Source organism: Manis pentadactyla, chromosome 14 (assembly GCF_030020395.1).
Source record: "Manis pentadactyla isolate mManPen7 chromosome 14, mManPen7.hap1, whole genome shotgun sequence".
In the NCBI taxonomy this organism is placed as follows: domain Eukaryota; kingdom Metazoa; phylum Chordata; class Mammalia; order Pholidota; family Manidae; genus Manis; species Manis pentadactyla.
In genome coordinates, this window is record NC_080032.1 from 21,786,518 (window position 1) to 21,800,072 (window position 13,555).

Consider the following 13,555-nt stretch of genomic DNA (forward strand, 5'->3'; position numbering starts at 1 on the left):
ACTTAATGTTGACACTTGATGCACAGAATTTTTAATTTTGATGAAGTCCAGTTTATTTTTTTCTTTTGTTACTTGTGCTTTTGGTGTCATATCTAAGAATCCATAGTCATATTTACTCTTTATTTTCTTTTGAAAGTTTCATTTCGGACTGTGTTCCATTTTGAGTAATTTTTAAATGTGGTGTGAGAGAGAGTTGCAAATTCATTCTTTTGCATATAAGTGGCTATCACTTGTACCAGGACCATCTGTTGAAAAGACATTAAATTGAACTGACCTTTGTTGAAAATAAGTTGACTGCACATGTGAGGGTTTATTACTGGGCTCTAAATTCTCCTCCATAGATCTCTATGTCTGTTTTTTATGCCAGGATCATGCTGTCCTGTTTTAAAGTTATAACTTCTTCATTTAATAGAAAACATTTTGGCTGTAATATTTATCAATTCACAACTTTCTATAAACCTTTAATACTTGACTCTTAAATTCAAGTAGTTGCAGCATTAAAAGCACTCTCTCTACGAATTCTGGTCTTGCTACTGTTTGGGGCCTGAATAATCAAATGTATTTCTAAGTCTCTGATGAATAACTTTCTGGTCCATAAGTGAATACTAGAAAGTAAAGAACTGGTTTTAAAAAAATGTTTGAGAGTGAGCTTTATAATTCTCTTCAGATAAAATATTATTAGTTTACATTTATTGAGTACTTCCTATGTGTCAGACGCTGTTCTAAGTGTTTATGTGATAAATCCTTTATTGTCCTAATATTCCTTTGAAACAGATTCAGTTATTTATCTCCAGTGCATATATAAGGAAACGGAGGCAAAGACAATTTACATGGTTAGTCAAGATAGGCCTGTCCATCTTTGTTTAAGCTTCCAGCAATGTTTTGTACAGTAGCTAATGTGTAGTATGTACCGCACTGGTCAGTCAGTGAACCATCAGAGCCACCTCATGATATGCACGTGGCCTTGAACTATGGTGGTTCACAAAAATCTCTGGTCTTTCATTGAGACAGAAACAGGAGTACCTTGTGGTTTTTTTGTGGGGTTTTTTTTTTTGTTTTTTTTCCCTTCTCTGTTTCCTTTGAGAACCATCTGCAGGCTCTAATATATGTACAGGTTGCTGATAGCTTTATTTGTGTAAGAATTGCTAGTAATTTGATCTGTTGTAGGTTAATGGAGTGGGTTTGTAGACAATTTGACTTTGAATCTTGCCCTACACACACTGTATGTGTAACATTGAAGCATGTTACCTAATTTCCCCAAGCAAAAATGAGATAATTGTAGAACCTACTTCATAGTGTTCTTGTGAGAATTACATGAGATACTGCCTATAAAGGTTTAATATAGTATATGACAAATAGTATGTACTCAGAAAATAATAATTCCTACTACCAAAAATGTAAATGACCTAAAATTATACTGGCAATCAATATCTTATTCTTGAGTCACATAAGAATTTGTTTTCCCATAAAATGTCCATACTATTGAAAGCAGTCTACAGATTCAATACAATCCCTCTCAAAATTCCAATTGCGTTTTTCACAGATACTGAACAAACAAACCAAAATTTGTATGAAACTACAGAAGACCCCGAATAGCCAAAGCAGTTTTGAGAAAGAACAACAAAGGTGGGGAGGCATCATGCTCCCTGATTTTAAACTTTATTACAAAGCTATAATAATCAAAACAGAATGGTATTGGCATAAAAACAGACATAGATCATTGGAACAGAATAGAGGTCCCAGAAATAAACCTATGTATATATAGGCAATTTGTAACAAAGGAGCCAAGAATATACAGTGGGGAAAGGACACTATTCAGTAAATAATGGAAAATTGGATAGCCACATGCAAAAGAATGAAATTGGAATATTACCTTATATCATACACAAAAATTAACTTAAAATGTGTTAAGGACTTAAACAGAAGACCTGGAACCATAAAACTCATAAAAGGAAACATAGGCAGTAAACTCCTTGACATTGGCCTTGGCAATTACTTTTTTGATTATTAGATACCAAAAGCAAAGTCCACAAAACTAAAAATAAGAAGTGGGACTACATCAAACTAAAAAGCTTCTGCACAGCAAAGAAAACCATCAACAAAATGAAAAGGCAGTCTGTGGAATGGGAGAAAATATTTGCAAATCATATATCTGATAAGGTGTTAATACTCAAAATACATAAATAACTCACAACTCAATAGCAAAAAAAAGAAAATCTTATTAAAAAATGGACAGGGGTTCTGAATAGACATTTTGACAGAGAAAGCATAGATGGCCAACAGTTCCATGAAAAGGTGCTCACCATTATTAATTGTCAGGGAAATGTAAATAAAAACCATAGTGAGGTTTACCTTATGGCTGTTAGAGTGGCTTGTATCAGAAAGGCAAGAAATAACAAGTGCTGGCCAGAATGTGAAGAAGAGGAAACCCTTGTGAACTGTTGGTGGGGGTGTACATTGGTGCAGCCACTATGGAAAACAGTATGGAGGTTCCTCAGTAAATTAAAAGTAGAGATACCATGTGATCAGTAATTCCACTTTGGGATATTTATCTGAAGGAAACAGAAGCAGTAGCTCAAAAAGATATCTGCGCCTCCATGTTCATTGCAGCATTATTTACAATAGCCAAGACATGGAAACAGCCTAAGTGTCCAGCAATGAGTGAATGGATAAAGAAAATGTGTGTGTGTGTGGGTGTGTGTGCGCGCACGCGCGCGCACATACACAGAGGAATCACAACCATAAGAAAGTAAGGAAATCCTGCCATTTGGGACAACATGGATGGATCTTGAGGGCACTATGCCAAGTGAAGTAAGTCACACAGAGAAAGGCAAATAGCATATGATCTCACTTGTATGTGGAATCTTTAAAAAATAAAACAGAAAACCTGAGCTCCCAATGGTGGCTGCCAGAGGCAAGGGTGGCAAAATGGGTTAAAGTAATCCAAAAGGTACAAACTTTTAGGTGTGAAATAAGTCCTGGGGATGGATTATACAGCATGGTGACTGAGTCAATAATACTGTATTGTATATTTGAAAGTTGCTAAGAGAATAGATCTTAAAAGTTATCATAAGAAAATAAAGTTTGTGACTGTGGTAATGCTTTTAACATAGTTAATAATTTCATAATACATATTTTGAATCATGTTATACAGTTGAAACTAATACAATGTTATGTGTCAGTTATATCTCAATAAAAAAAGAAAAAGTGGTTCAATTTGGGGGAAAAAAAGACAATCTCAGTTTTCCCTTAGTATACTGCAGATAGGAAATACAGCAGAATGCTAAAAGCCACTAATTGTTCCTTAGTTTTCCCATTTGTAAGATAGTGATAATAGTATCAACATCAAATAAAGCTGTTGTAACACTGAATGAATGAGTTTGTAAATAGTTTGGTAAAGTGTCCAATCCAGAGTGAGTGCTGTAGGTATGTTTGCTATCATATGAAAAACAACAGCAAAAGTCTCGTTTTTGCCTCAGAAACCCTTGTGGTAAATAATAGAGAAGTCTGCAGTGCACAATTGGTCTTTGATGTGTGTAGCCTCTCCTCAAGATTTTTGCGAACAAATGCTGTCTTAGACATTAAGTGCTATATTTGTGACTTAAATTGCCACTGGATCCAAATAAATGTCTCTCTCACCTTACCCTCAGTCACTTGAGGACTCTGTAACTATTGGTGATATAGTGAAGCTTTGACATGGCATAATTAGACTTGACAGTGGTCCCAATAGTGAGACTTTGACCTTGGTTTGTCCATCTTGAGGCTGAGAAGATTCTTTGTCTCTTTCCAACTGTACATCCCCCTGTGCTGTGCAATTGCTCTTTAGCTTATTCTCGCTGCTTGGGGTTGTTACTTACATCTGTTCGCATTTCCACCTTGGCTGCTTCTGCTTGGTGCCCTTTCCCTTCTCTTTTTGTTGTCATTGCCTTGAGCTGTCCTCCTTTTCTTCTGTGGAGTATGGCCTCTTAAATCACTAGTAGTGACATTGATTTCTTCTGGAGTGCACACTTAAAGCCCTAAAGCCCCCACAGTTAACTTCCTTATGTCTTTGTCTTGTGCTCTTCTCAGTGGTGCTTGTGCTTTGCAGTTTCTTCTTTGCCTGTGGGTAGGAGGGCCTAACTGACCAGCACGTCTAGTCAGCTGTCCCTCTGAATCCACCTCCTTCTGACTTTGTAGGTCAGGATCATGAGAGTCCAGCCTCTGTAGTCTCTCTGAGTCCCCACTGGGCTCCCTCCAGTTCATTTTCCACCAAGCTCCTGTGGTCATCTTTATGAACTGTAAGTCTGTTCAGAGCTATGCCTGCTTAAAATTCTTCAGTGACTCATCCAAAAGACAAACAACAACAAATGTTGGCGAGGTTGTGGAGAAAGGGGAACCCTCCTACACTGCTGGTGGGAATGTAAATTAGTTCAACCATTGTGGAAAGCAGTATGGAGATTCCTCAAAATGCTCAAAATACAAATACCATTTGACCCAGGAATTCCACTTCTAGGAATTTACCCTACGAATGCAGCACTCCAGTTTGAAAAAGACAGATGCACCCCTATGTTTATCGCAGCACTATTTATAATAGCCAAGAAATGGAAGCAACCTAAATGTCCATCAGTAGATGAATGGATAAAGAAGATGTGGTACATATACACAATGGAATATTATTCAGCCATCAGAAGAAAACAAATCCTACCATTTGCAACAACATGGATGGAGCTAGAGGGTATTATGCTCAGTGAAATAAACCAAGCGGAGAAAGACAAATACCAAATTATTTCACTCATATGTGGATTATAAGAACAAAGAAAAACTGAAGGAACAAAACAGCAGCAGAATCACAGAACCCAGGAATGGACTAACAGTTACCAAAGGGAAAGGGACTGGGGAGAATGGGTGGGAAGGGAGGGATAAGGGCAGGGAAGAAGAAAGGGGGCATTACGATTAGCATGTATAATGTGGTGGGGGGGAATGGAGAAGGCTGTGCAACACAGAGGAGTCAAGTAGTGATTCTATAACATCTTACTATGCTGATGGACAGTGACTGTAATGCGGCTTGTTGGGGGGACTTGGTGAAAGGGGGACCCTAGTAAACATAATGTTCTTCATGTAATTGTAGATTAATGATAACAACAACAAAAATATGCATACAACTAAAAAAAATAGTTCTTCAGTGACTCCTCATTATCCTGCAAGTTAAAAACTGGAGTCCTTAACAAAGCTTTCAAATTCCTTTATCATTTTGTTCCTCTTAGGTGAGTTTTTCATTCCTTGACTCACTCGTGCACTGTGCCCACCCCTTGCTCTATCCATTAGTGCTTTTCTCTTTACAGTGGGGACATCTTCTCCCTTCCTCTTGGGTTCTTAAGAACACTGTTTCTTTTGCTTGGTTTATTCCCTTTTTCAAATCCCCCCTCTGTAAAACATCTTTCACACTTTAGACTAGAGACTTCCATTCAGAATCCTTCTCTTTCTGTAAGTTGCTTTTTCTTATAGGACCCCATAACATCTACCCCCACTTTATTGTTAAGTGTCTGATACCACCCAAGTGGTAAGTTTTGGGAGGATAGATGCTGTTTCGTATTTCCATCCAGCAGGCATGAATTTCTGACACATGGTTGGCACTGAGTAAATTTTTAACTTCTGAGGCTTGGACATTTGAGTGCTTATATGGTTGTGTTGTATAGATGTTTTGTTATTATTGTCTTATAATAAAACCATTACTCTTAAAGTATGCAAAAAGCCCTTTTCACTATATTTCATACTTGCAAGTAATACTAGTTTGCTTGTGCTCTTAGAGAAAATTGATGACTAAGAGTTATTTAAAATATGTAAGTATAATTATTTCCTTTATTTAGTTACAGCCAAGTTCTACTTCTGAATCTATGGATCAACTGCTAAACAAAAACAGAGAGGGAGAAAAATCAAGAGATTTGATCAAAGACAAAATTGAATCGAATGCTAAGGATTCTTTCATTGAGAGCAGCACCTGCACCAGTGGCAGCAAGCCCAGCAGCCCCAGCACGTCCCCATCTGTCTCCAGTAACGTGGAGCACAAGAGGGGCCCCGAAGTCACATCCCAGGGGGTTCAGACTTCCAGTCCAGGATGTAAACCGGAGAAAGATGATAAAGAGGAAAAGAAAGATGCAGCTGAGTGAGTAAACCTGGAATTTACCACATCCTGTTACTTAACTTTTTCTTAGGTGTCCAGGCCTTCCAACTCGAGAATCTGAGACTTTTAGGCTGCTTTGTAAGTGGCCCTCAACTTGCAAACGACTCGTCTAAACAAATGGCATCTTAAGTAAATTAGGTCATTGTACCCTATTCTCTTCTTCCCTCCTTCCCTTTCTGCATCCCATGACAAAAATAGTAGGCATAAATTAAGAAAGGCTGTTTCTGTAAATGTACAGGGAGTTGAAAAATTACTGGCTTTTGGGACCTGTATCCCCTGGAGGCCATTCAGTACCCACTTCCTGGCTTATGCTGGTAGGACTGAGAACTGCCACTGCTACAAAGAGAAGTATTTGGTGCCCCTACTTGGAATTTAGTGTTGTCCATCAGAAACAGTGTTTTAGTTAATGGTTAGATTTGTTAAGGTAGACTTAATTCTGCACACCCATTATCAGTTAAATGGACTTTTGGGGGCTAGTCTCAGAACCTAACTGAACCACCATTGATTTACTTGTTCTGGGTTTGACGACACAGTTAGACAGCTGAAATTGTGGAGTGAAGCCTATTAATAACCCAGGAATGCTTATTCTTGATTTTGATGCAGAAGTTTTTATTAGAGTTATGATTTTTTCCCAAGGTATGTCATGTAGGAAATACTTTGTCACATTAAAAAATACCACAGGCTATCTCACTACACTGATGGACAGTGATTGTGATGGGGTTGGGGAGGACTTGATAATATGGGTGAATGTTGAAACCACAATGTTGCTCATGTGAAAACTTTCATAAGCTTGTATACCAATGATACCTTAACTAAAAAAATAAATAAAGACACAAGGAAACTAGAAAAAAAAATACTGCATGCTAGATAATCAGTATATTAAGGATCGTTTTTAAGAATATCTTGTGAGAGTCCACTGTCCTTCTGATTTAAGTATTTGTTGATTGCATTTGAGAGGAGCATTATATATTGCACCTTCTAAAAAAAGATGCCCTTTTGACCAGTCTTTATCAGATTAAGGAGTGGGAAATATAATGTGTTTTTTAAAGAAGAGGATTTAATGATCTTTCTTTTAGTGAGAAATGTTTAAATCTAGTGTGTGTTTAGCATTATTTTAAAAAGTCAGCTGTAGAGGGCTTTAGAGAAACCTAAGTTCCATGCAGATTTCACTGTTTTTTTTCTTTTTTTCTTCTGGTTTAGGCAGGTGAGGAAGTCAACATTGAATCCCAATGCAAAGGAGTTCAACCCTCGTTCCTTTTCTCAGGTGAGTTTGTTTTTTTCTCCCTTTTATGTGACCTAGTCTTTAAAAATAAGTTTTTTAATATTAGTAATATTCCTATTCCCATACCTGTCATCTAAACTCAGTTATAGTATGCTAAAACAACTTTTAGTTTTAACTTCTTTTTTTTTAAATGGCCACTAATGAATATTTTGAGCCATAAAAAGATCCTTGTTTTATCATCAATTTGACATGGGGAAAATCTTTGATTCTTTCTGATTCAGAATTTGAGGATGGTTAGCTAGGTAGACTCTCAAGTTCATAGATAAACTGTTATTCTATTGAATTTGTAAGAAGATAGATTTATTTTTTAATTTTGAAGACACTTTCTCCAGTTCCTTAAAAATCACTAGTATTTTTAATAATATTATTAACTGGCAGAATTTAACTTTCTTCCAAGTGTTTTTTCTTACTTTGAAACATGTAGAAATTTATTTTCAGTAAGTTTTTTCATTCAGAGGGATGAAGTGAAAGAAAGTAAAATAGAAAGATGGGGAAAATCAGCCTTCAAATCGCACTAGGTAGCTTTTCACTTTAAGATAGTTGATTTTGGTTTTCGTAGCCAAAGCCTTCTACCACCCCAACTTCGCCTCGGCCTCAAGCACAACCAAGCCCATCTATGGTGGGTCATCAGCAGCCAACTCCAGTTTATACTCAGCCGGTTTGTTTTGCACCAAATATGATGTATCCAGTCCCAGTGAGCCCAGGTGTGCAAGTAAGTCATAGAATTTGATATTCATTTACTCTCCCTATCTATTTGTATTTGACACCAAGGACTCTGTAGGTGTTCAGTGACTTGAAACAGTGATGGTATAAGAGAAGTATTTGAAAAGATAAGACATACAGTGATACAATGTGTTCATGTAAAGACCTAAATCTGAGAATGTTTTCTGGTGAGAAAGATACTTAGATTTACTGTAGTCTGGGGGTTGTCCTTTTTGACTGTGGGTGTGATTTTATTTTTAATGATGACTCATAGGGTATCAGAAAATCTCAGAGCTAGCTCTCTGGCAATATACAACTGAGAGAGAGTTGTAAAATATGTTCTTATTAACTTCGAGAGCCTGATCTTTTTTTTTTTAATTCCCTCAAGCCTTTATACCCTATACCTATGACGCCCATGCCAGTGAATCAAGCCAAGACATATAGAGCAGGTAAAGGTGAGAATAATCCTGCCTGTGTTTGCTTGTAGTCTGCATGCTGCATGAATGAACTAACTCAATGTATAATGAGTAAATATTTGTGGTTTTGACTTTTGAAGTTCAGCATTACATAAGGTATGTCATGCATTTTTATGAACAAAACCAGAGATTAGTGATTTTTGTGATTGTTCAGGATCTTCAAAAAGAATAATTGAATTTAAAAATTTTCAATGGTAAATTTGAAAAGAGTTTACTAAATTAATTTACCAGGTTGCTGACCTTACTTTGCACTAACTACAGTTTTTTTCCCCCAAAACCCAGAATTTCTTTTTGAGCAGAGGGCAGCTCACTTTAGAAACCATCAAAATCCTATTAGAGGAATGTTTTGTCATCTTCAAAGTGGAAGGATTATGTAATCTAATATTCTATACTTCTGTGATTAAAGAGCCTTCATGGGAAAAAACATTTATATTGAAATCTTATAATGTTGAAAAATGCTAAAGGGTTTCTTTTTTTGCCAGCTAGGTAATTGACAGCAGTTAATGGCTATTATTTTATTGAGAAATAATAGAAAGCAGAATAATTTCTATAAAAAAACATTTCTCAATGCCCAGTAATTATACTCCTGGCATAAAAAATTAACTTCTTAAGTGAATATGCTTTCCTTAGTGTTTGAAGTAATTGTAATTACTTTGTGGGTGTAGTAATTAAAACTCATAATATATATGTATTTTTTTTAACCGTGTATGATGTCCTTTATCTTGGCTTCAGAATGCTGGAACCTGTGGAGAGAACCTAACCTTAGATAATATAAAGTTGTCTGGTTATGAGATTAATCTTATTCTGAGGGCCTAAAAAATTTCACGGAAAAAGTTTTAGTGCCATTTTGAGTGAGGTTAAATCAGGGTGTTAGTATATTATGACCTGGTTTGGGGCTATTTTAATGGTTACTTAAAACAATGCAGTGGGAATGTTTTTATGTTAAAATATAAAAGATTATTTCAGTGAAAGCAAGCACTACACCATAGCTCTCTGATGAGAGAGATGTACTTTAATTCAGAGGCACTGTCATTTTAGTAGAGGAGAAATGGTATACTCTGAAGGTACCTCAGCCAGTTTTATGGAGACTTCTCTAATAAGATAGAACTGGCACACTGCAGAGAACATCAGCTTTAAACATGCTGTCCTAAGATGGGAACTGATTAGATATATGCTTTGTCCATCATTCGTATTCAATGATCATCAAGATTTTGCCATATTTACTCAAGGTGTACTTTGCTTCTTTGCAGAATTATTTAAGACAATCCCTGATGGCATGCCATTTGAGTCATACATCTTAGAGTGTATCTTTACAAGCATAAACATTTTTCTTAGGTAGCCAGAGTGTTTTTCTCACACTTTATGAAATAAATTCCTTTTTATCATCTAATAACCACTGTAATCAGATTACCCTGACTGAGTCAAGAATATATTTTTACAATTAGTTTGTTTTGAATATGGATCAAAATAAGGTCTACACATTGTTTCATTTATTACATGTCTGTAATTTTGCCTTTCTTCCCCCCTACTTTTGCTTTGTGGCAGAAACCAGTTATGTAGATTATGTACCACATTCTAGATTTCTTTTTTCTTCTTGTGATGTCATTGATTATATTCAGGTTTAAGTTTTTTGGGGGATGGAGGAGATAAGAACACTTTAAAAATGGTTATGAGTGCTCTATACTGGTTCATTCAGGAAGTGTACAATATCTGGTCCTTCTTTGAGTTATGGTAAGATTAAAGGTTCAGGTTGTGCCAGCCTGATCCTCCCTCCCCAGTTGTGAAGTTTTCTATTAATCTTTCATCTATTTCATTGATTGATGCTAAACATCATTTTTTTCATTAAGGCAGAGGTTCCCAAATTCTAATGTGCATCAGAATCATTTGGGGATTTTTGTTAAAAAATACAGATTGCTTGCCTTCATCTGCAGAGTTTCCAGTCCACAGTTTCCAACTGAGTAGGTTTGAGGCATAGCCTAAGAATCTATATTTCCAGTGCGATTTATAAAACCAGTGTGCTGGTGATGCTGCTGGTCTGGGACTATACTTTAAGAAATGTTGCAATTAGAAACTTGGAAACGGTTATTTCTGAATTCCTAGCATTTCTTCTCCATTTATTAGCTGGAATCATTCTGTAAGGGACTATGCTTTCCAACTAGGGCTATTTAATTATTCTGAAATGGTTTGTACAGGAAAGTTAGGGTAAATGCTTTTATTTAAATGCTTGAAATTGGCTCAAGTGTCAGTTTTTAGTGAGTTTTTGGTGCCTTTTACTATCAGTAGTGTCCAGTGAAATTGTTTCGATTTAAGGATGTGACTCTTTCTCCCTCTTTTATTTTTTAATATTATGGATGGATGGATTTTCATATATATATATATTTTTTTTAATAGTTTTTTTTTTTTTTAATAAATATTTTTTATTGAAGGGTAGTTGACGCCCAGTATTACATTACATGAGTTTCAAGTGTATAACACAGTGGTAGAACATTTATATACATAATTCTAGGTTCCAGCTATCACCCTACCAAGCTGTTACAATATCTTGACTATATTCCTTATGCTATACATTACATCCCGGTTACTTATTTATTTTACCATTGGAAGTCTGTCCTTTTTTTTTTTTTTTTTTTTTTTTTTTTGTGAGGGCATCTCTCATATTTATTGATCAAATGGTTGTTAACGACAATAAAATTCTGTATAGGGGAGTCAATGCTCAATGCACAATCATTAATCCACCCCAAGCCTAATTTTCGTCAGTCTCCAATCTTCTGAGGCATAACAAACAAGTTCTTACATGTAGAACAAATTCTTACATAGTGAATAAGTTACATAGTGAACAGTACAAGGGCAGTCATCACAGAAACTTTCGGTTTTGCTCATGCATTATGAACTCTAAACAGTCAGTTCAAATATGAATACTCATTTGGTTTTTATACTTGATTTATATGTGGATACCACATTTCTCTCTTTATTATTGTTATTTTTAATAAAATGCTGAAGTGGTAGGTAGATACAAGATAAAGGTAGAAAACATAGTTTAGTGTTGTAAGAGAGCAAATGTAGATGATCAGGTGTGTGCCTGTAGACTATGTGTGATTTTCATATATTTTTATATATTCATTGTGTTTCAGCTAATTCCTTTTATTGCTCCTCTTATCCCATCCCATCTTTGATCAATAGCAATCCGTTCAGGTTGGCTCCTCTGTCCTCTCATTTGTCTCGGATAGTTTCTTTCTGCTACAAATGAGATGTCTCAAGCTGATCTTTTTCTACCCCAAACCGGGATCAGTATTCCTCCAAGGAACCCTCATTCTTTTTACTGGGGAATAGTGTTTAGAAACCCATTTTCTGGTTCTAGGACGTGCTCCTTACTTTTGAGTTACTGCTTCTAAGCCTTTTCAGTGGACAAAACTAGGAAATGCCGTTTTTTTTTTTCTTTTCAATAATCTAGAAATTCAAATTGATACATCCAATTCAAGTTAATATTGCAAGATTTTTACTGTGAATTTTTGCTTGGATCTCTCATTCTCTTATATTGAAAACCTTATAGAAATAGTAATTACCTCTTAACATACTACTGTAAAGCTTTAGTGGCCTAAATCAGCAAACATATTATTTCACACAGTTTCTGAGGGTCAGGAATCCAGGAGTGGCTTAGCTGGGTGGTTCTGCCTCAGAGTCTGTTATGAAGTAGCATTGACGAGAGCTGCAGCTATCTGAAGGGCTAACGGGCTGGTGGATCTGCTTCTATATTTAGAGCTATTGGCAGGATAATACTGGTCATGACATGGCTGCTTGGCTTCTCCAAAAATAAGTGTTCAGAGAAACCAGCTAACTTTAAATGGAAGCTGCAGTGTGTTTTACAGCAGAACCTTGGGATGACATAACTTCTGTCATATGCTATAGGTCACAAAGAGCAAACCTGGTACAGTGCAGGAGCAGGGGGTACTATCGAAGGGTGTGAATACAAGGAGACGGGAGCATTGGGGGCCATTTGACTTGCCAGGGTATTTACATTTTCCTAGAACGTGTGTAAAATATTTTCAAAATATTTGTTGTCTAATTGTTAGACTATGGGATAAAATTTTAAATGTCTTGTGAGAATTACTTACCTTAGTATATGTTTCACTAAGAATTTTTTAAGTGCCAGTTTTCAGAGTAAGGAGTTGGTACCCTTGTTACTTCTAAAATACTGACTTCTGTAGTCACTCTTATGTCAACAATTTGATACGTAGGTAGGTTAATCTCATAGAGTTTGTTTCCATTTGTAGGGATAGCTTTTTTATTTTAATTTTATTTCTTAGGTGCAAGATATTTATATTCTCTCAAAGTCAAAGTTACATAGAAAGGTCAATCAGAAATCTTGCTTCCATCCCAGGCTGTCCATTTGTACTTTCCTTCATCGTTTCCATCCCAGTAGGTGGATCATCCATCTCTTCCGTCATTAGCAGGTGATCATTATTTTCTATTTATCACAATGTTTATTTTTACACAAATATACTTTTTTATTTACAAATGTACAATGTTTTTTAAATTAGCTTTATTTACATGTAATTGACATACTATAAAATTCACCTGTTGAAGTATACAGTTCAGTGATTTTTAATTTATTCTCAGAGTTGTCTAATCATCACCATAGTCAATCTTAGAACATTTTCATCTCTCCAAAAAAGAAACCTGCATGCGTTAGCAGTTACTCCCCTCTCCTCCCGCCATGCACATACATCCTCATGCCCTAAGCATGCTAATTTACTTTCTTCTCTGTAGATCTGCCTATTCTGGATAGTTCATGTGAATGCAATCATCTGTATGTCTTTTGTGTCTCAATTTTTTCACTTAGCATCATGTTTTCAAAGTTCATCCGTATTGGAACATTTGTCAGCACTCCATTCCTTTTTATGGATGAATAATGTTGTTTTACCTGTTCATCAGTTA

At 36.0% G+C, this 13,555-nt stretch overlaps 1 protein-coding gene across 7 annotated transcripts in view; it reads left to right on the top strand.

The window, feature by feature from the left end:
• ATXN2 (ataxin 2) overlaps nucleotides 1–13,555 on the top strand; it is a 125,958-nt gene that overhangs the window by 85,351 nt on the left and 27,052 nt on the right. For 5 of the 7 annotated variants that reach the window (XM_036929422.2, XM_057491882.1, XM_057491881.1 and 2 more), the window contains exons 15-18: nucleotides 5,847–6,142; nucleotides 7,361–7,424; nucleotides 8,002–8,154; nucleotides 8,533–8,599. In XM_036929422.2, coding sequence (XP_036785317.1) covers nucleotides 5,847–6,142; nucleotides 7,361–7,424; nucleotides 8,002–8,154; nucleotides 8,533–8,599 — 580 coding nt within the window. The remainder of the gene's footprint in view (nucleotides 1–5,846; nucleotides 6,143–7,360; nucleotides 7,425–8,001; nucleotides 8,155–8,532; nucleotides 8,600–13,555) is intronic. The other 2 variants (XM_036929419.2, XM_036929421.2) reach the window with 1 other exon arrangement.